Source organism: Taudactylus pleione, unplaced genomic scaffold (genome assembly GCF_031769625.1).
Source record: "Taudactylus pleione unplaced genomic scaffold, aTauple2 ptg000501l, whole genome shotgun sequence".
Lineage (NCBI taxonomy): Eukaryota > Metazoa > Chordata > Amphibia > Anura > Myobatrachidae > Taudactylus > Taudactylus pleione.
Window position 1 is genome coordinate 1,005,681 of NW_028284903.1, and position 21,236 is coordinate 1,026,916.

General features: G+C 47.3%; 1 protein-coding gene across 1 annotated transcript in view; it reads left to right on the forward strand.

The window, feature by feature from the left end:
- LOC148501817 (MAX gene-associated protein-like) overlaps nucleotides 1–21,236 on the forward strand; it is a 187,936-nt gene that overhangs the window by 158,718 nt on the left and 7,982 nt on the right. The window contains exons 22-23 of the mRNA XM_088449939.1: nucleotides 7,236–7,490; nucleotides 11,778–11,939. Coding sequence (XP_088306065.1) covers nucleotides 7,236–7,490; nucleotides 11,778–11,939 — 417 coding nt within the window. The remainder of the gene's footprint in view (nucleotides 1–7,235; nucleotides 7,491–11,777; nucleotides 11,940–21,236) is intronic.

A 21,236-nucleotide genomic window follows, 5' to 3' on the forward strand; every position in this document is an offset into this window, starting at 1 on the left:
CCATAGGGTTCCACAGGACTCCCGCCCTGTCGCACCTGTGCTGCAGATGGGCTTTGCTCTGGTCACCGGTTTTCCGTCTCCCTCTGGTGAGAATGTGATTCTTGTATGTGTCCAGATCGTTTTTCTCTCTCTTCCTTCTCCTCCTCCGGCCTATGGCTTGATAACTAACTGAGGTGCCTTGGCTCGGGGGCGGGGTATAGGAGGGGGACCCTAGTGCATCCTGGGAGGCTGGAAAGCTTAACTCTATGGTGCCCGGTGCCTGACGTCACACCTATACCCCAAGGTATCCTGTGGAACCCTATGGACTTCGTAGAAATAGTGATAACAAGGGTAAGTTCTTACCATATCTCATATTATCCATAATCATAAAAAAAACAAGAAACAAAAATTAAAATCGTGTAATAATGACAGTAATAACACCCGTGTCCAAAAAAGAATTGTTCTGCAAAATGCTGCCTCCACCAGTATTCAATTAGTGTGCTCAGTTGCTCTTACTAGCTCCATGTAATTAAAAGACAGATCTCAGGATCTTTAAACTTCTCCCTTTTAATTATCCTTTTGATGGTAATTTAACTCCATGTAGATACCATGACAGATCAACTCCAAAATAGTGGTGGACCTTCAGTATTTTAAATATTAAATTTCTTCTTCAGGGTCCATAGGCTCCACAGGGAAACCTTGGGGTGTAGGTTGGATCTGGATCCACGCAGTTGAAGCTTTTGCTCCCAAGGTGCACTGGTCCATCCTTCCTCTACCCCGAGCCAGAGGCACCTCAGTTATAGTTGGTGCCCGGCCGGAGTCGGGTCACTGTTAACGCAGGAGGGCTGCTTAGCAGCCCCAAAGCTATTTTATTATTTTTGTAGTTTTGTTTTCTTCTATCAGAACGCGCAGCAGACTGTCCATAGGTCAGCCCATCACCCCGCCGGCGCCGCAACGCCAGTACAGATCTGGGGGTCTGTGCTAGCTGGGCCCCGCGTCACATCCCGGACTGCGGACAGACGTACGAGAACAGGTAAGAACGGGTCACCGCTTGCGGTGACTCGCGTATTAGCAGTCCTAACTCCGGTCTCTGGGGACAGACTGGAGGTGCTTGCTGTGGAAGCAGGCACACAATAGCCTGCGCTCCAATAGACCACCAGGGACTTGTAGTTGGTGAGGGAGCCAGCGTACCGGGGATTAATTGCCAGCCAGGGGAGGCAACCTTCCCTGTTTAGCGGCTCCTCCCCTCAGCTCAGCGCGCCTTTCCAATGCGATCTGGCTTTGCTAAGCTGTTTCCTCCTGTAGCCACACTCCCTTAGGTCTCCGGTGGCCATTTTCTCTGATGGTTAATTGCAGATCTCTCCTGCATACCTCTCCCTTGGGTTGATGTATGCAACACTGTAGCCTTCCCAGACACTGAATCTGGGCAGTTGATTGTAGTGCCACTTTGCAGTATACTTTCTGCATTGAATGTGACTTATACTAGCGCTGCCTGTCTGTCTTTGTCTCCTAACTGTCAGCATATATCTATACCTTTTCTCTAATTCTGCCCTAATGCAGGTGTAGTTAAGGTGATTCTTTTACCTCACATATATAAAAGATAATATTTGTGTGGTCTGACTGCTGCACTGTGCCATATTTAGGCAAAGGGCTCCTACAGCTTACCAAAGTGTCAGGTACGACCAGTGTGTCGCATACTTAGGCAGTGGGCTCCTGCAGCTTATCCAAGCATCAATCAGGACCAGTGTTTGTTTGTTTGTTTTTTTTCTCTGACTTTTACTTTAACATACAGGTGTATTTAGGGGTTTTCTGGTGCCTCACATTTATAGAACTAAGGCCCTGATTCAGGGCCCACCTCCATTAATATGGAGCATCCTCCTGGACGCTCCTAAAGCTGTGGGTCACCACCCACAGCATATACGAGTGTGCAGGATGATGGTCGCGATGGTCTTGACCATCGCCACTGCGAGCAACAGCCTGCGGTTGAGGTTTTCAACCGCAAGGCCAGGAGTGATTTTGGCTCTATCAGAGCCAAAATCACTCCCACTGACATCACTAGTGATGTCAGTGGGGCCGGCTTCAGACGGTAGGCGTTCCCTTGGGAGAGGAGGAGAATGAGAGTCGGTAATAAATTGATATACCTGCCTTGGTGTGAGCTGTCAGATCCATCTTATTAATAGAAGATGACGAGCCAGCCCCTAAATTCAAGCACCCTCTGTTTAAATGACAGAAAGTAGCTTCAGCAGAATTCCCTCTATCGGATCATCTAGCTGAACTCATAGCTGCAGCCTGGTAAGAGGTTCCATACTGCCGTAGTGTTACTCTTTTCCTGTGGCTCATTGTGCAAGATGGGAAACACCGCCTGCTGTGGATTCACATGTTACACGTTTAATTAAAAGCGCTACGTTGCCTATTCCTACAGTTACTTCCTTGAAGGATCCTACGGATAGGAAAGTAGAAGCTTGCCTGAAATCGATATACTCTTTTTCAGGGACTGTTGCCGGTCCAACAATGGCTATTGCATGGGTGGCTAAAGCTATAGAGAGCTGGGCTGACGCACTTGAAGACTCTTTTTCCCTCAGATGCTTCTAGGGATCAGATGTCTTTTTTTTTTTTTTTTGCTCACATTCGAAATGCAGCTTCCTATTTTGGAATACCAACATTAGATGCCAATCTCCTAACCTCCAGCGTCTCTGCTGCGGGTGTGTCTGCCTGTCGTACCCTGTGGATACGCTCATGGAAGGCTGATGTGGATTCCAAGAAAGGCCTAGAAGGGTTATCCTACAATGGGGAGATCTTGTTGTGCACAGACCTTGACAAGATTGTAACTACTTCTACTAGGCCTAGGAAAGCCTAAAGGTCAGTCCTTTCCTAAGCAGTCGGCTTCCACTAGAGCCGCCAAACCCAGGACCAAGCAGACCTGGAACACCAGACGCCCTGCTTCTAAGCCCGAGGTTAATACCTCAGGCTGATATCCCAGAGTGGGAGGCTGACTTCTTCAGTTCGCCCAGTAATGGTGTCAAAACACCACAGTACTTGGGTAAGAAAAGTGGTCTCAAATGGGTACGTCCTCTCATTTCTCAGATGGTCTCCCCAACAGTTTTTCTACACAGGCCCTCATTCAGACCCGAACAGGGCCTTACAAATCCAGAAAGCCATGCAGTCCTTGCTGCAAGCAGGGGTAATTGTGCCAGTCCCAATATCTCAGTGAGGGTGTGGTTATTATTATTCTACTCTTTCTGGTCCAGAAGCTGAATGGGTCTCATCGGCCTATCCTCAACCTCAGGTCCTTGAACAAATTCCTAAGGGTGCCGAAGTTCAGGATGGTAACCCTACGCTCCATCATCCTAGCTATGGAGCCTGGGGATTTTATAGCATCTCTGGATATTCAGGACGCCTATAGCGCCCTCACATCAGCGATATATCCGGTTTGCTATACTACGGCAACACTTCCAATATCAGGCTCTGCCCTTTGGACTTTCCACAGCTCCACGGGTGTTTTCCAAAATTATGGCTATCAGGGCGGCCCACCGTGGTCAGGGTGTCCGACTGTTTCCATACCTTGACGTCCTCCTGCTCCTAGCAGGATCCCCAGAAGTGCTTCACCGCCGTCTGTAGTTAACCATTGCTTTCCTGCACAAGCACAGATGGTTACTCAACTGGAAAAAGTCCTCCCTGAATAACTCACAGAGAATCATTCATCTGGGAGCCCTGCTGGATTCTCTGGATCAGAGAATCTTTCAGAAATCAGACAAGATATCCACACTTCAACTAGGAGTGCGCAGTTGTCTACACAGTCACTGAGGGTCTATCCCCTCAGTAATGCAGGTTCTGGGATGCATGGTGTCCGCCTTGGACATGGTGGAATATCCTCAGTTCCATTCCAGGCCTTTGCAAAGGCCGATCCTCTCCAGGTGGAACAGGTTCCCACCATCGGATCAAAGCTCAGACGATGGTGCTCTCTCCAGAGGTGCGTCTGTCTCTATCTTGGTGGATACAGACATCTCATCTGAGTAATCCTAACAGATGCCAGTCTCCCGAGTGTGGGCTGCAGCGACCGGTCCGCGCTCCGTTCAGGACTGTTGGACACCGGTCGAATCAACCCTGCCAATCAGCATGTTGGAACTTCGGGCTGTCTACAGGGCCTTCAACCTGGCCTAGCACAGACTTCACGGAAAACCTGTACAGGTTCAGTCCGACAAGACAAGAGTGGCTGACATTGACCATCGAGGAGGCACTCGAAATCGGGCAGCAATGACAGAAGTGTCAGCATTTTGACATGAGCCTTTTATCACCTCCCAGCCATCTCTGCAGTGTTCTTTCCGGGAGTTCTCAATTGTGAAACAGACTTCCTCAGCCGTCACGACCTGCATTCCGGGGAATGATCGCTTCTCCAAGAGGTGTTTCAACTTCTAGTGGACAGATGGGGCCTCTCAGAGGTGAACCTCATGGCCTTCCGACACAATCACAAACTGCTAGGGTACGGGTCTAGAACATGAGATGCCGAGGCAACCTTGGTAGACGCACCAGTGAAGTGGACCTTCCAGTTTGCGTACATATTCCCCCCAGTCCTAATTCTTCCGCGAGTTCTTCGGAAGTTCAAACAAGACATAGGCAAACAAGACATAGGCACTGTCCTGCTGGTGACTCCAGCTTGGCCCAGATGTCACTGGTACTCAGATCTTCGGGGGCTCTCTATCGACACTCCGTTCCTGCCGTCTCAACGTCCGGACCTGTTGTATCAAGGTCGTTGCCTTTACCCGGACCTTGGTCGTCTGTCTTTGACGCCGTGGCTCTTGAGACATCCCTCCTGAGGTCAAAAGGGTTCTCTAGCTCTGTAGTCAGCACTATGCTCCGAGCGCGTAAGCCAGCCTCTGCTCGGATATACCGCAAAGTGTGGAGTACATATTTCCAATGGCGTCATACCAGAAGATGCGGTCCTCAAGTGTTTAGGATTTCCTGAGTCCTGGTCTTCCTTCAAGCTGGATTGAACCTTGGGCTTCGCCTTGCTTCACTGAAAGTGCATGTCTCTACTCTATCCATTTGGTTCCAGCGTAGACTTGCTCCACTACCGGTTTTCCACACCTTCCTCCCAGGATGTCCTGCGGATTCAACCTTCCTTTGTCCCTCCAGTGGCTCCGTGGGATTTGTCAATAGTTCTTCGTGCCCTCCAGGGTCCTCCATTTGAACCCCTGGATTCTGTAGAACTCAAGTGGTTCACAGCTTCTGGCTATTGCATCTGTCAGAATTGGGGGTGCTCTCCTGTCGTTCCCCCTTTCCGATATTTCACTAGGACAGGACTGTGCTTCGCACTCGGCCTGAGTTTCTTCCTAAGGTGGTTTCTCATTTCCACATAAATCAGGAGATTTACCGGTCTTTCAGTCACCAGACCTTTCGGCTTGTGAGGTCTCATTGGATGTGGTCCGCGCTCTCAGGATTTCTGTGAACTGTACCAGTTCCCTTCGGAAATCGGACTCCTTGTTTGTGATCTATGGATTTCTCAAAAAAGCGATGGCCACCAATAAACAAACATTGGCCAGATGGCTTCGTATGACTATCTCAGAGGCTTACACACAGGTAGGCCTGCCTGTTCCTGCTTCTGTTACTGCTCATTCTACTCGATCTGTGGGCCCATCGTGGGCGGCTTGCCATGGCGCCTCGGCTGTTCAGTTTTGTAAGGCGGCCACGTGGTCTTCCATTCAGACCTTTCTAAGGTTCTATGCATTTGATACCTTAGCCTCTCAGGATGCTTCCTTTGGGTGCCAGATTCTCCTCTCAGCGCAGGAGCGTCCCCACCCTTAAAAGGACTGTTGGGACATCCCCAAGGTCTCTCTATGGAGCCTATGGACCCTGAGGACGAAAATGAGAGTTATGGTAAGAACTTAATAAAGGGGGTGTGTTCTGCGCTATTTCCAGAAATATAGAGGGGGGAGGGGAAGGGAAGGAAATGTGAAAATGATAGGCTGCCACAGACCAAAAGTGATCCCTTTCCTGATTACAGACAATAGCAGAGTGGGTTGTGTGTTTGGTCTTACTGGGCGCACATGGGGTGTAATCTTGATTTAGTGATCAAATAAAGTATAAAAAGGTGAATGTTTAAATGTATCTGTTTATTTGTTAAAATTGTGTGCAAGTCAAGACTTGGTTGACTATAATAGAAAAAACTAAATATAGGTATTTTTGTGAAAATATAAAATTTACCTCAATAAAACAAGTCCAAGTATATTATCAAAAAACATAAATGGAATACCAAATTGAAATAAATATACATTTAAAATTACCATGAAAATGGTCTGAAAAATGGAGTTCATATATGGCAGGTCAGCTGAGTGTCCTTTACATAGTGAGCAGAGTAAAGTCCAATTCCATTTGTATGAAAAATACTCCGTATGGACGGAGTGTGAGAAGTGGAGAATGAATATTTAAATATGTGGCCACATAAGTTGAGGTGCGCACACCTCCTACCTTCACCCGTTCCTGGGTACCTGCGGGCTTCTCCTTGGACTTGTAAGAGTTTTTCCGTCAGTGTTCCCTCTCCTGATGAGGTTAAGCCAGGGCTGTGTCCTCCGTGGGTTCTCTGTGCTCCTGGAGCTATAAAAATGGATGGCTCAGGCTTTCTCCTTCGGCGATGTTTCTGCAGCGTTGCGTCCTGAGTGCAAAGTCTTTTTATTCTCCTTTGCGGGGCTGCGTGCTGGAGTCGCGGGCGGCTTAGGCAATGAGAGTGGCTCCATCCGGCAGAGCTCGTGTCCCCGGAGCCATTCGTACTGCCTCTCGTGATGTCTTGCTGCCGCTAGAGTGCAGGTGTGTGTGTGTGATGGGGGTAGACACGGCTATGATAGAGGCAGTACGAACGGCTTCGGGGGCACTAGCTCTACCCCTTCCACTTCTGGTATTTGTTTTCCCTAAATAAGCTAATAAAACCTTTTTGCACAAAATTAAAAGCCTAAATGAGTTGTATCATTTTATTTTAAAAGACGCATATAGACGTATAAACCCATGTTTCTTGGTACAGTTTTCACTTGCGCCTTTGAATTCCACTTTCAAAACTGCAATTATACAGTAGATTATTTGCATTAGACATCAGATCATCTGTGAGTCCATACATTTGTGTGTGACGTGCACTGTGCATGGTTAGTGATCTTTTATGAAAATGTCCTTCATTAAATTCTGCTGTGGTATACTTCAATTAACCAAGGTGTATTTCCAACACCCTGAGCATGTGACAATGATGGTTCCCTGTTTTCATATTCCCATAGGAAAACCAAAAGAAGTTGTGCTGAAAAAACTGGAATATGTATACGCAAAGCAGAAAGCTGTGGAAACCGAGAGAAAGAATCTGAACTTGGAGGAGGACCTTACTCTCCTTAAATCATCTACTAACAACCCTTCTCCAACGATGAATCTTTTACCACCACCTTTGAAACTGGAGGAGGAAGCGGATGAAACGTCAAGTAGTAAAACTAAGAAACCACTCATACTTGCAAGAAAGCCTGTGTTGCTTCCAATGGAGTGTAAGTCCAATTTACCTTTCCTGTGTAAAAATGTTCTCAGAAGCACATTAGGAAGATATGGCTGCAAAGTGGATTGTGAAGCTGTTCTCTTCACTTACAAAACTTACTGAAGTGAGAAACGTTTCTGCACTAACGTTGAAAAAGCAGTCGAGTTAATTGAATACCGGTGAAACCGAACTGTAAAAGTGTGCAGTTTTGTGTATTTTTCTGTGCATGTATTGCAGCTGTCAGGAGAATCGCTCACGCTTCTGCTTATCATTTTGGACTTAAGCACCCATGACATAATATCTACATTTAATATACCTGATATAGAGTACATCCAACTGTGGCTCCCTCCACTAGAGATGCAGTTGACCTCTGATAGGGGCTGGGCCGGATACTTCTCAACATTAAGCCATCCCCATCACGGCATAATGCAGCGAACCTCTGGTCTATGAAGAGGGGACAGGGCCAAAATGTCACGATTCCCCTATTGACCCTGGTCCCTCCACATAGACCCATGATTCATATTGAAAACACCCCCTTCACCCTCCCATCTCGTCCATTTCAATTAGAAATGGGTAGAATGCAGTAGCATCATCTACTATTACGGGAGTCCAAGGAACTAGGAGACTGTTCTGGGAGACTAGGTAAGTATGAGTAAGTGAAAAACTGCAGCATGTAATAAAAATGAAAAAGGGATCTAGATCCAATCAGGGTTCATTCCAGTGCAGAAATTATGCATTTTATTCTAAAACAGTGTGCAAATGACCTCGGGTTATCCAGCTAGTAAACACCTGCTCTTCTTGTCAGGTACAAATCTGCTCATTCCCTTCCCTGTGACATACAAATTCAGTAGCACACAGAGATCCACAGACTGCACTAACGCAGACATTAAAACCGATACACACTATATTTATATTTAAAAAAAGAAACAAAATGAACATGTGGCCTGGATGGGCATGGTGTAGGGCACTGGCCTCTGCTTTCCCCAGCCTTTTTATTCTGATTAATTATCCTGCTGCCAGCTAGGGCTTCCAGTTTATTCTTACCTGGCTCAGCTGTCTCTGTGAAGGTCCTGGGGTGTTCTGCCTGGTGTTTGCTGTCTGTCTCTGACTTTTTCGATCTCGACACGGTCTCCTGGCCTTGGCGTCTTGGCAGTGTGGGATGCTCTCCTTCTCCTTTGCATCTTCATCTTGTGGCCCACGGGTGCCTTTGCTGCGGCTCCTGCTAAACGACCTTGCTGCTCCTCCGGCTGTGTTTGAGTGATGGGGCCTCCTCTCCAGTCACCACCAGCCACCATCTTGAAAGCACCTCCTCGACGGCTGCTGTGTCTTGGTGCTGGCCGTAGTTGCTCCCTGCTTTTTTGTATACAATGCAGGTGAGTGTTTCTTGAATAGGTCTGCAGTATTTTTGGAGGAAAGACCCTGTTCTGTAGGGATACGTTTAGAATCCCGACACAGGGAATGCCGGCGCTTAGAATACCAGCGCCGGAATCCTGACACCGGTCAGAATCTTGGCGCCGGCATTCCGACCGCCAGCATGTGGAAGGTAAGTTGGGGGGGAGGGTTAGGCACTGGTGGGGGGAGGTTAGGCTCAGGCACCGGGAAGGGTTAGGGTAGGTAGAGGGGGAGGGTTAGGACACCGACAGGTGTCGAGATTTTGACCACCGGGATCCTGCGCCCATCCCTTTTTGTGCATGAGACCCTGTGAGTACTTTCTATTCTCCGCTTAAGGATTTAGTTGACACTGTGATCTTCTGGGCTTGCTTTATTGTTCCTAATGAGGGTTAACCTGTTTCGTACTTACCTACACCAATTTGTTTGCGGTCCCGGTATCTCCAGTCTCCTGTTCAGGATTAGCCTATTGAACTCCATATTGCTCTGGTCTCCTGTTCAACGCTACCCTTTGGACTTATACAGATGTGTCCGCATACACCTTTCCTAAAATCTAGCCATATGGCCAAATTTGCCATGCCTTTAAATGCGAATTAGCAATGTCTTGTGATTTGTCTTAAAATTTGCTACTTTATATGAATACTTTTGAAGGAAAATAAATTGGGATCCATCCAATTGCTACTCGTCTTGGGGCATCTTAGCCGTGCTGGCAACTCGTGCCAAATGAAGCAAAAAAGGAAAGATGTATGAGGACACATCTGTATTTGGTTGCTGTTGCTTACCTACTATTATAGTTCTCTTCTGCTGCGACTGGACCTTCTGTGTGCATCATGGAAAGACTCCTTCAAGTCTCTACCAATTCGGGAGGAAGAATGGTAGCTCAGGTGGTGGAGTTGCATGCTGAGCTGCTTCTTTTACATTTAGTTCTGCCACAAACGTGGGATGGAATTGCTGAGGCAGAAAGTTCTGTTTCCAACCTTGCGGACTGTAGTGCTCCTGTCAGTGTCTGGCTGACCCCCTTGGAATCTTGGATGATGGCGTGCCCGGAGAAACTTGCTGCTACTGAAGATGTTTTGTCACAAACTCATCTTCTACTCAGTTTGATGTTGAGTCAGCCCGTCCTATATTTCCGCAGCCTCTTATGTCAGGAGGCCCTTTGAGAACATTGTTTGCCAAAGTGCTTTATTATGCGGATCCTGATGCTGCTGGATTAGAGGCTTGTTGGAGTTTGATAGTTGGGGAGGATGGGGGCGGTCTTTAAAGATTTCTCTCTAGATGCCTGAAGGACTTCGGTGTGGGTTGGCTCACAGGCCACAATGTGGGACGACCCTCCTTCAATGATTTTTGTGCACTTGCTTTCCTTATTTGTTTTTCTATTTATCTTATGAATGTTCTGTTTTGCAGTTATGTTTTTGTATCCTGTCTTGATTTCAGTGCACGTGACTTACTGCCGTTGTTTGTTTTTCTTTAATATTCATGCTTTTGAATTCAGTTAGACTTTTTTATATACTGTTATATCCTGGGAATGTAGTTTTCCTCCATTAGTATTTAGTTGCCAACAGGGTTTGATCCATTATGATATCCTTCTGGTTTTCCTGCTTGCTCTTTTCTTGTTTAGGTTTCAGGTTTAGTTAGGTTACCTTGTTAATTATTTTTGGGAGTCTTATTGTTGCCCATTTGATCCTGGGCTGGATACACCCCACATTTTTTCACAGTGTTGGGGGTGGAGTTTGTTAGGGGATCCAGGTATGCCGTAAGTTGGAGGTTTGGTCATATAGGGTGGGGAGAAATGGTGGTGTGGGTTGGTAATTGCTGTATTCTGTTATCTATGTTTTGGAGATAATGACTACAATATAAAATATACACTAATGTATAGTACATTATTTAAAGATCACCAGTTGCCTACATGGGGTGTTTTCGGACACTTTATAAAATTAACCAATTGTCATGAGAATGCAGTCTAACCATTCACTGCAAACTAGTGACATCACTGTGGCTCTTTAGTAATGCTGTGCAAACATGAAGGCTTGGACATGGGCTCCCATATGACATCAGTCTTCCATCTTATCCGATTTTTATCTGGTACATATAGTGATGATCAGTAACCACTGCTGATTACTAAACACACTTCTATAAACATCAGGATAAATTGAATGTAGATCTCCATTTATTTGTGCAGGGATTATTCCAGATTTATTTATAATAATGGGACAGTGTGATACTCTTAAGTTGGTTCCAAAATATAGGTGTTTATTGGCACCTGCAAATAACTGTATGAATTTATCCTTTTGGGTCTTTGCTTCATTTGTATTGTTTACTGTGATGTTTCATTTAGGTGGTATTATTATTATCCTTTATTTATATGGCACCATAAGTGTTCCACAGCGCCTTACACAGTACATATACAAATAAGTGAACAAGAAGCCAGTGACTTACAGTACAATACAAAGCAGAACAAGGATATGGTTTATACACATTGCTGCATTAGCGATTATAATAAGCAGCAGGGAGTAAGAAACAAAGTGTTAGGTGCCCTTGTGGGGAGTAAGGAGAAGCAAATGAGAAAAGAAGGCCCTGCTCGTGAGAGCTTACATTCTAAAGCGGAGGGGCAGACAGACAGACGTGACACAGATGGGGTAGACAGTGAGGAAGGAGCATGTAGTAGCGGGTTAGGATGAGAGCTGGAAGCTATGATGAAGTACTGGGTCTTGAGAGCCCATTTGAGGATTTGTAGAGAGGTGGAGAGTCTGAGAGGCAGAGAGTAGGGAATAATTTATACTGAACCTATAATTGTGGGGATCTTTGCCTTAATGTTGTAACATGCTGATGCCAGCGAATGCCCAAATGTGATCTATTTTTAGTTCTCTTCAGAAGCCACTACATCTTATTGAGTAAATGTTTTGTTCTGCAGCAAAGTCACATCAGCCGGGTGTCGCCTTAGCCTCTTCCAATTTACTAATGGCAGCTACGGGACAAGTGGTGAATCTGAATGAAGCTGGAGTAACAGGGCAGGTTCCAGGCATTCCCCCGACTCTCTTGCAGGCTGATTTGAGTCCTGCACAATTGCAGCCAGGTAACGTACAGATACTGCTTTTCTGATCTGCAATGTAATTTTTATTGTCCCTAATATGTAAACATAGATAATTCCCATTGCCGTGCAACTGGTACTATGTATAATATTGGTAAACTCGCATATTTCTTTTATGCCATAAATAATTCCCCCATTTATAAAGTTTTGATTTTTGAAAGTGAGGTTCACATTTTATCCTAGATATTACTAAACTAGGGGCGGCCAACTAGTCAGAGACCAAAAGACAGAAAATATCTATACAGATGTGTCCACATACATCTTTCCTCTGTGCTACAAGTCAGGTAACACATAACATGTGAGTGCCATGTGACTCTGTAGCACCAAGCGTCTTTTCATACGACTTTTTCCCTTAAAATGCGTCTTATTCGCAAAGTGATAGGATTAAAATGATACGCAGTACGCCTATATTCTGTGTGCTACTGTGGTTATATCTGCATGCAAAATGCTATGTTAGTGTCAGCGGCTATGACAATGTAACGTAGCATTTTGCATGCAGATGCAGTCGCCCACAGAATATAGGCATGCCACATTTTAATTAGCATAAGCTGCTTGTGCGTCCTATACGCATCGCTTTGCGAATAAGATGCATTTTAAGGAAAAAGTTGCACGAAAAGACGCTCGGCACTACCAAGTCGCGCCACTAGAAGGGCTGTTTAACGCGTCAGGAAACTAGATGTATGTGGACACATCTGTAGATAGTGTAAAGAGCCATGCCTATCGTTCTCCCCATAAACCCCCCAGACCTTAGAAACGATGGGCATACAAGACCTCCCTTACATGACCATCAGACCCCCTTTCCTTATCCACTAGTGTTATATATATGTGTGTGTGTGTGTGTGTGTGTATATATATATATATATATATATATATATCAATTTATTTTACATACACAAGATCCCTTCAATGGCACTTCCATTAATCTCATATAGTGTCCCAGGTGCCCTCCACGGAAAAACTCCCACAGAGTTTCCGATACATACACCTCAGCGGCGGCACTCTGGTATAGAAATACACACTGGCGCATGTTAAATGCTTCAACGTTTTGATGCTTCATTGCATCGTCTTGAGGATACATACATATATATATTTGGGGCTGCTCCTTGTACTGCTTTGTTTAAATGGGGTTGGGTATGAAATCCCGGTGCCTTAATAGCCGCCGAGTGAAATACCGACAGTGGAAGCCCGACAGAAGGAGAATCCTGACGGCGCAGGTAAGTCACCTAAATCTACCCTTCTCCCCTCCCCCCAACCCTAACCCTCCTTGGGGGTACCTAACCTTAAAACTCCCGGGGTGGTGCCTAACCCTAAGTCCCCCCCGGGGGTGTCTAACCCTAACCACCCCCCAGTGACTCCTAAACACCCCTTCCCCTAGCCTAACCCTACCCGGGGATGCCTAGACCTAACCCTCCCCCCCCCCGCCCCCACAGCTAACTGCTAAGGATGCCTGCACTTACCTCGTTCGGATCAGCATTCAGACGTCTGGATTAAGATAGGCGTTGGTATTTCGACGCCTATTTTAAATCCCATGTTGGGAAATAGACAGGTGGCATTTAGTTCTCCGGTCTGTTGACTACATCCCGTTTAAATGATATCCTATTCCTAGATTATTTAATGTCCTTTTCAAATATTCTTGTTACAAGTTAGTTTCTGTGATGGTGCTAATGAGTCTGCTTGCAAAGCTCCATCAGTCAGAATATTTGTCATTGTTTGCCTTGCCTTCCGTATAATCTTTGTAATAATCCCCTCACAATGCAGTTGTTTTGTGACACTGAATATGTGGGACATCATCAGGTTCAGGGTGTTATGTTTGTTTGGGGCAGGGGAAGGCTTAAAAAAGAACAAATATATTGCAGCTGTCAAGGATATAAAGACCCTGTACAGAGAGATAGCGTATAACTGTCTAGTATATACAGTGCTGTGTGCTAGGCCCGGTAGACATAAAATCCATTTTAGATCACAGTCGCTTTTTAGCTGGTTATTTTCTTTTGCAATCTCAGTAGATATATAGGCAGCTTCATTTTCTGATAAACTACTTGTTCCACGTTTTAGATGTTGCATTAATTTTGGGGTACAGTGCTATCACAGAATGCGGGAGCACCCTAGACTAGAGAGATGTAATAGTGCAGTTATAAATGCCTTATGGGCAGCTTTCAGGTGCTATTGAGACTTGCAGTTCACGAATAGCTTCAGACCATTTCTGTCCATGCCGGTAATACTACATCAACGGGAACTATCTTGTTTATTCTTTTCTCCTTCATCCAATGGGAACACTTGGGTATCGCTAGTGGTGTATGGAGCCTGGCAGTTTTTAACTAAAAGTTTGAGTTTAGCTCTCTCCTCTATACCACAACTGTCTGTAATCTTCAGTTTTTTTATCAGTGACTGAAGGAGCCCGGGGTGCTGAGTGTTAGGCTGCAGGTAACAGATGGAACTGGGTGCTGTGTGTCAGGCTGCAGATAGCCTGACTGGATTCTTCTTTGTTTTATTTCTTTATTTTTTATGGCCCATCCCTATGGGGACTCACTGGGGCAGAATCTAGGGATGCTACTTAGGCATTCTCAGCTATGGGAGCCTGCCTACACCATAGGGATGGTCTCCAGGGGGGAACCATCGCAGGATAGTGTCCGGGATCCCCGAGCTACATCTACCATTGCAGAGCCCGACCTCATTCCGTAGCCCAACATAACTGTTAAGCAGCTTTCCATCTTTGGCAAGTTCCTCTCACTTTTAAGTGGATATAGACTTGGGGGGCCTGGGCCAATGGCAGATTACTCAGCGGTAGCCCCTGTTATTGGTGAGAGGTGGCACAGGGAGCTGTCTGGTTTGGATTGGTTGTCTGCCTTCATGCATGCCCTAGGTGGAAGAGCAATCCCTGCTGGGCTCCTCTTCCTGAACGCACTTTCTTTGAGGAGAGAGACCACCAAAACACTGCCTCCTTAGACCCTGATTGCCATTTTCAGTGGCTTCTATGGAACAGACAACCTACTGCAGGGATGCATAGAGCAGAATGTTACATCTGTAATCTTCTCCACATACATGTATTCTGGCGCAGGAGATTTCTACTTCAGGGTCCATAGGGGGTCCACAGGGTTGTCCTTGGGGTATAGGTTGGGAACCAAATCCGGGCACCACGCAGTTAAAGCTTTTAGCTTCCAGGATGCACTTGGGTCCACTCTCCCTATAACCCCACCCCCCAGCCAGAGGCACCTCAGTTTAAGTTGGTGCCCGGCCGGAGTTGGGTCACCGTTACTGCAGGGGGGCTGCTTAGCAGTCCCTAAGCTTAAAAGAGTTGAATTTTATTATTTTTTACTACTCTTCAGAGCGGCAGCATCAGACTGTCCAATGGACGTCTGAGCTGCCGCTCCTACACCCCGCCGGCGCTGCGACGCCAGTACAGATCTGGGGATCCCAGCGGGACCCCAGAGTCTGTACTAGCCGTGCTCTGGAGGAATCCCTGGGCTGCTGCCGGATCGACGGGGACAGGTAAGTCGCGTGGTCACCGCTTGCGGTGATCCACGTGTGAATATGCAGCCTTATGCCTCCGGTCTCTGGGGACAGACCGGAGGCGCTAGCGGTGGCGGCGGGCTCCCCCTCCATGGAGGCATACCCCGCGTGTCCACAGCCCACCAGGGATTATAGCGGCAGCGGGAGCCGGCATCCCGGGGGGTTAATTGCTAGCCAGGGGAGGAAGCCTTCCCTGTCTAGCGGCTCCTCCCCTCAGCTCAGCGCGCCTTTCAATAATACAGTCTGGCGTCGCTGAGCTGCTTCTTCTGAGGTCTCCAGTGGCCATTTTCTCTCTGTGGTGCTGCAGAACTCTTAGGATGTCAGTGAGCCCAGTCCCCCTGCGTACCTGGCCATTTTGGGTGAGTGTACACAGCGCTATAGCCTTCCCAGACACTGAATCTGGGCAGTTGAATGTAGCGACATTGTGCAGTATATTATATGTCATGCTTATGTATGTATATATATTTTTCTGCATTGTATGTGACTTATGCTAGTGCTGACTGCTGCTTTTTCTCTCACCTGTCAGTGTATATCTATCCCTTTTCTTTATCTGCCCTAATACAGGTGTACCTGGGGTGGTTCTGAGACCTCACATTAGGGATGTGCAGGCTCGGATAGGTTCGAGTTTGCACGTGGAGTTCGGATTTTTCCCTCCAAAAAAACGGAACTCAGAAAGAGGCAAAACGTCATCTTGCACGGACGAACATCATCATTCCTGGACAAAAGTCGGTCTGTCATTCCCCTTGCAGGGATTACCACAACGGCCACCCTGGTGGATGTCGTTTTATACGAAATACTAATTGGCGTGATATACGCCCTGTGGTTACTGACCAGTGGCTCTGCCGTGAACTGGATGGTATATTCGGCTCTTTCCCTCTCACATGGGGGGAGCCGATTTCAAGTATTATTATCCCTGCTTTGGGGCTGGTAGCCAGGTTCATTCTGGATATAGAGAATGTCGATCCTGCACCTGTATCATACATCTCCCGTTTTCTGCCCAAGGGTGGATCTCATAGCGGGAGTCGGGCTGTCGCCAGATACGAGGAGTCACAAAGGCCTCCTGTTTCCCATTCCCTGAGGGTCCTCACAAGTAATGGAAATCCCCTTCTGGGATGGATTTGTATGTTAATCATCGGGTTACAGGCATTAATACGCCTCCCATCCCGGCCTGGACGGATTTTACGGATCCGTAGGTGGTAACTTTGCCTGAAATCAATGTACTCGTTTTCAGGGCCTGTTGCCCGTCCTACCATGGCCATCGCATGGTGATGCTTTTGTGACGTTTTTCCCCTCCAACACGTCTGAGGTTCAAATATCTTTTGCCGCTCACATAAAATATGCAGTGGTCATATGTGGGATTACCTCATGGGATGCCGGTCTTCTAACTTTCAGGGTTTCGGCGGCGTCTGTATCCACCGCAGTACCCTATGGCTGCGTTATGGGAAAGCAGAGGCGCACACTCCTTCCATGGGGAAGTTCTTGTTTGGTCCTGACCTTGACAAGATCGTTGCATCATTGGCAGTATCACTAATGGGGAGATACCGTCTTTAGCTACTCCCACTACATTCGGACTAACTCTGTTAAGTCTTTTTGTCCTCAGGGTCAGCCTAAAGGCCTGTTTTTTCCTTTTTCCTAGGCTGTCGGCCTCCATGGGGGCCACCATATCCAGTACCGAGCAGTCCTGGACTTCCGGACGACCCTGTTTCTACACCTGAGGATATACCCTCAGCCTGACGGGACAGGTCTACATCTGGGGAATTTCCAGAGTGAGGTACTGATTCTCAACGGCCTCTCATTGCTCAGGCAGCCTCCTCACAGGCATTGTTACACGGGCCCTTCTTCAGACCTGATCAGGGCCTTACAATCCCAGAAAGCTATACAGTCTTTGTGGTAAGCAGAGCTATTTCGGCCAACCTCACTATCTCAGTGAGGGACTGGTTGTTCTACTTTCTTTCTGGGGCGGTGACCGACTGGTCCTCCTTTGCCTATACTCTGTCTCAAATCCCTGAATCAGATTCCAACGGTGCCTTGACTCAGGTGGAATCGTCCATGCTCCATCATCCGATGTTTGGAACCTGGGGATTTTATGGTATATCCGAGTATTCAGGATACGTACCTACGGGTACATACAGAGCCCTCTCATCAGCATGGGTTCAGGTTTGCTGTGCCACAGCAACACTTGTAAGTTTCGGGCTCTGCCTTTTGGGGCTGTCCTCAACTCCACCGGGGTTTACCAGCTTTATGGATTTTCTGACAGTTCACCTGTTCAGTGTATCCGAATGCTCCTTTCTCTGGACGGTCTCCTGCTTTTAGCAGGATCACCAAGGTACTTTACCGCCAGGTCAGGATAACCGTGGCTTCTTCTCGGCACAGATAATTAGTCAACGGAGAAAAAGTCCTCCCTGCATCCCTCACAGGGTTTTCTTCATCTGGGAGCACTGCTGGATTCTCAGAATCTGAGAATTTTTCTGGCGGAAGACAAGATCTCCACTCTTCAACTTGGAGTGTGCGGATATCTACGCAGTCGACATATGTCATTACTCTTTGTGATGCGCGGTCTACCAGAGTGTCTACCTTTTGGTAGGGTGGAATGTGCTCAGTTCCATTCCAGGCCTTGCCATAATTGACTCCCCTCCAGATGGATCGAGTTTTTTCCATCGGATCGCTGTTCGAACGATGATACTTTCTCCGGAGGCGAGTTGGTCTCTGTCCGGGTGGCTATGGCCATCTCGTCCAGGGTGTTCTTTGCTAAAGACAGTGTCTGGTCCGCATTCGTTTCGGGGCAGTTGGACGTCTGTCGCTTCTGCCCTGCCACTTAACTTGTTGATACTTTAGGCTGTCTTGGACTTTCACTCTGGCCTAACCCATATGTCACGGTAAACCTGAATAGGTTCAGTCCGACAGTGTCACAACAGTGGCTTCCATCTAGGCAACACTGGTAGTTGGGTGGCAATGTCAGGAATGTCACCCATTCTGACATAGTCCAAGGATCTTCTCCTGGCCAACTCTGCGGTGTTTATTCCCGGAGCTCTCCATTGGGAAGCGGGCTTCCTCAGCCGTCACGGCGTGCATCCCGGGGACTAGTCTCTTCTCCAAGAGAGGTTTCAACTCCTGGTGAGCAGAGGGGGCCTCCCTGAGGGGATTGATCCCCATGGCCTTCTGACTCGATCACACATTACCGGTGTTACAGTCCAGCTCTAGGAGTACTGAAGCTACCTTCAGTGACTCTTTGTCAGTGAAGTGGTCCTTCCACTTTGTGTACCTGTGTCCTCCGGTCTCCATTCTTCCTCGAGGTCTTCGGAAGTTTAATTCGAGACGGAGGGGCTTTCCTTCTGGGGGCTCCAGGTCGTCCCAGACATCACTGGTACTAAGATTTTCGGAGTCTCCTCATCGATGCTCAGTTCCTACTGCTTCACTATCTGGACCTGTTGTCTCAGGGTCCTTGTTTTTCCCTGGATCTGGATCGCTTGTCTTTAACTGCGCCCCTACGGTGGTCCTCGGCTTCCCTGGCTCTGTCTTCATTGAGATGTTTAGAGCAGATAGGCCAGACTTTGCTGGGATCTGCCACGGACTGTGGCATACATAATTCTTATGGTGTCGTACCTGTCGATACGATCCTCCGGTGTCCAGGATTTCCAGATATTCTGGCATTCCTTCCGGCTGGCTTGGGTTTCACCCTTGGCCTGGCCTTCCTGACAGTGCGGATCTCTACACTGTCGGTATGGTTAAGATATGGAATTGCTCCGCTCTGGTATCCAGTTCATCCTTTGGAGTGTTTTCTGGATTATGCCTCCTCTTGTCCTCCCTAGGGACTCCTGGGGAGTTAGTAGTGGTTCTTAGTGGTTCTTTGTTCCCTCCGGGGACAGTCAATGGAACCGCTGGTTGTGATAGCCATTACATGGTCTATTGTTTAAGCTCTCTCTCTCTCTCTCTCTCAGGGTGTTTAAATCAACCAGGAGAGTGTCTGAATTGGGAGTGTTCTCATGTGGCTCCCTCTTCTGGAGGGCATCATGTCAGGGTGTGAGTTGCTCTCGCCCTGTGTTTCTTCTTAAAGTGGTTTTTAGGTTCCATATTATTCTGGAACTTATGGTATGGCCATTCAGTTCCCAGTCCCCTCGGCTGGTGTGGCCTCATGGACTGTGGTCCGGCCTCTTTGGCTTTATGTGATCCGTTCAAGTTCCTTATGGTAATCGGACTCCTTATTGGTGGTCTGCGGTTTCTGGTTTTAACAGGAAACGATGGCCGGCCTATAATGAAATGTTGGCTGGATGGCCTCGTATGTCTTCCTCAGGGGCCTACCCATGGGTGGGCATTTCTGTCGTTGAGGCTTGTTTTTTTCTCGGGCCGTGTAACCCTCGTGGGCGGCTCGTCGTGGCGCCTCGGCTGTTTTGCCTTACTAGGTGTCCACGTGGTCTTCTGTCCATACCTTTTTAAGGTTCTAGGCATTGGTTTCCTTTGCCTCTCAGGATGCTTCCTTTTTGGCGACGGATTCTCCTCTCAGCACAGGAGCGTCCCCACCCTTGGTTGAACTGCTTTGGGACATCCCCAAGGTCAACCCTGTGGACCCCCTATGGACCCTGAAGTAGAAAACAAGAGATATGGTAAGAACTTACCTTTGTTATCTCTGTTTCTACGAAGTCCATAGGGTCCACAGGGCGCCCGCCCTGACGCACCTGGCTTCATATGGGCTGTGTTACTGGTCACCGGTTTCCCGTCTCCTTTTCTGTGAGTATGGTTCTAGAGTGTTCCAGTTTTCTCTCTCTGTTTCTCTCCTCCTCCGGCCTTTGGCTACTTACAAACTGAGGTGCCTCTGGCTGGGGGGCGGGGTTATAGGGAGAGTGGACCCAAGTGCATCCTGGGAGCTAAAAGCTTTAACTGCGTGGTGCCCGGATTTGGTTCCCAACCTATACCCCAAGGTCAACCCTGTGGACCCTATGGACTTCGTAGAAACAGAGATAACAAAGGTAAGTTCTTACCATATCTCTTGTTTTTATTATTATTACAGTATTAACAGTTTCTTATATAGCGCAGCATATTTCGTTGCGCTTTACAATTGGAAACAACATTAATAGAACAAACCTGGGTAATAGCAGACAGATATAGAGGTAAGAGGGCCCTTCTCACAAGTTTACAATCTATACAATTATGTATTTTACATAATGATTACTGTATTTTTTCTGTAAATCTACTGAAAGATGTTTGTGTCTAAGGGAAATGTTACAGCTACCCCCTCACATTATAGTGTGTGTTACTTGTGCTCCACTATTATATTCCTGGGGGATCGATTCAGCTGTTCTCCCCGGCGGCTCTGACTAATGGGCCCCGGACGGAGCAATTCAATTGTTGCTCCGTTTGGACGCGAAATTCAATTGTTACATTCGCAAATAGCATGCAATTTCTGCTTACACCCTCCTGAGGTGGCGAGCAGAATTGTGCGTTAAGTCGGTGCCCAAAGCAGTACAAGTGGCGCAGGCTTCAATCAGCATTTTATCTGAGGCTTATAGTGTCGCTGTTTAGGCAGCTAGTTTTAATTGGAAGCATTGAGTCGTTCTCTCTTTCACTATGTATAAGCAATATTCACTGGTAGATCCCTCAATGGAGCCATCACATGGTAGGGGTCTTGTCCTTTTCAGCCCTTTTTTTCCTTCGGTAGCAGAGCTACCCTAAGTCCAGGGTTTGGGGGGAAAAAAATTATTTTTTTCTTCCGGGTCCATAGGGCTCCACAGGGGAGACAATGGAATGTAGGTGGGACCTGGAGGACCGGGTTTTGAGGGC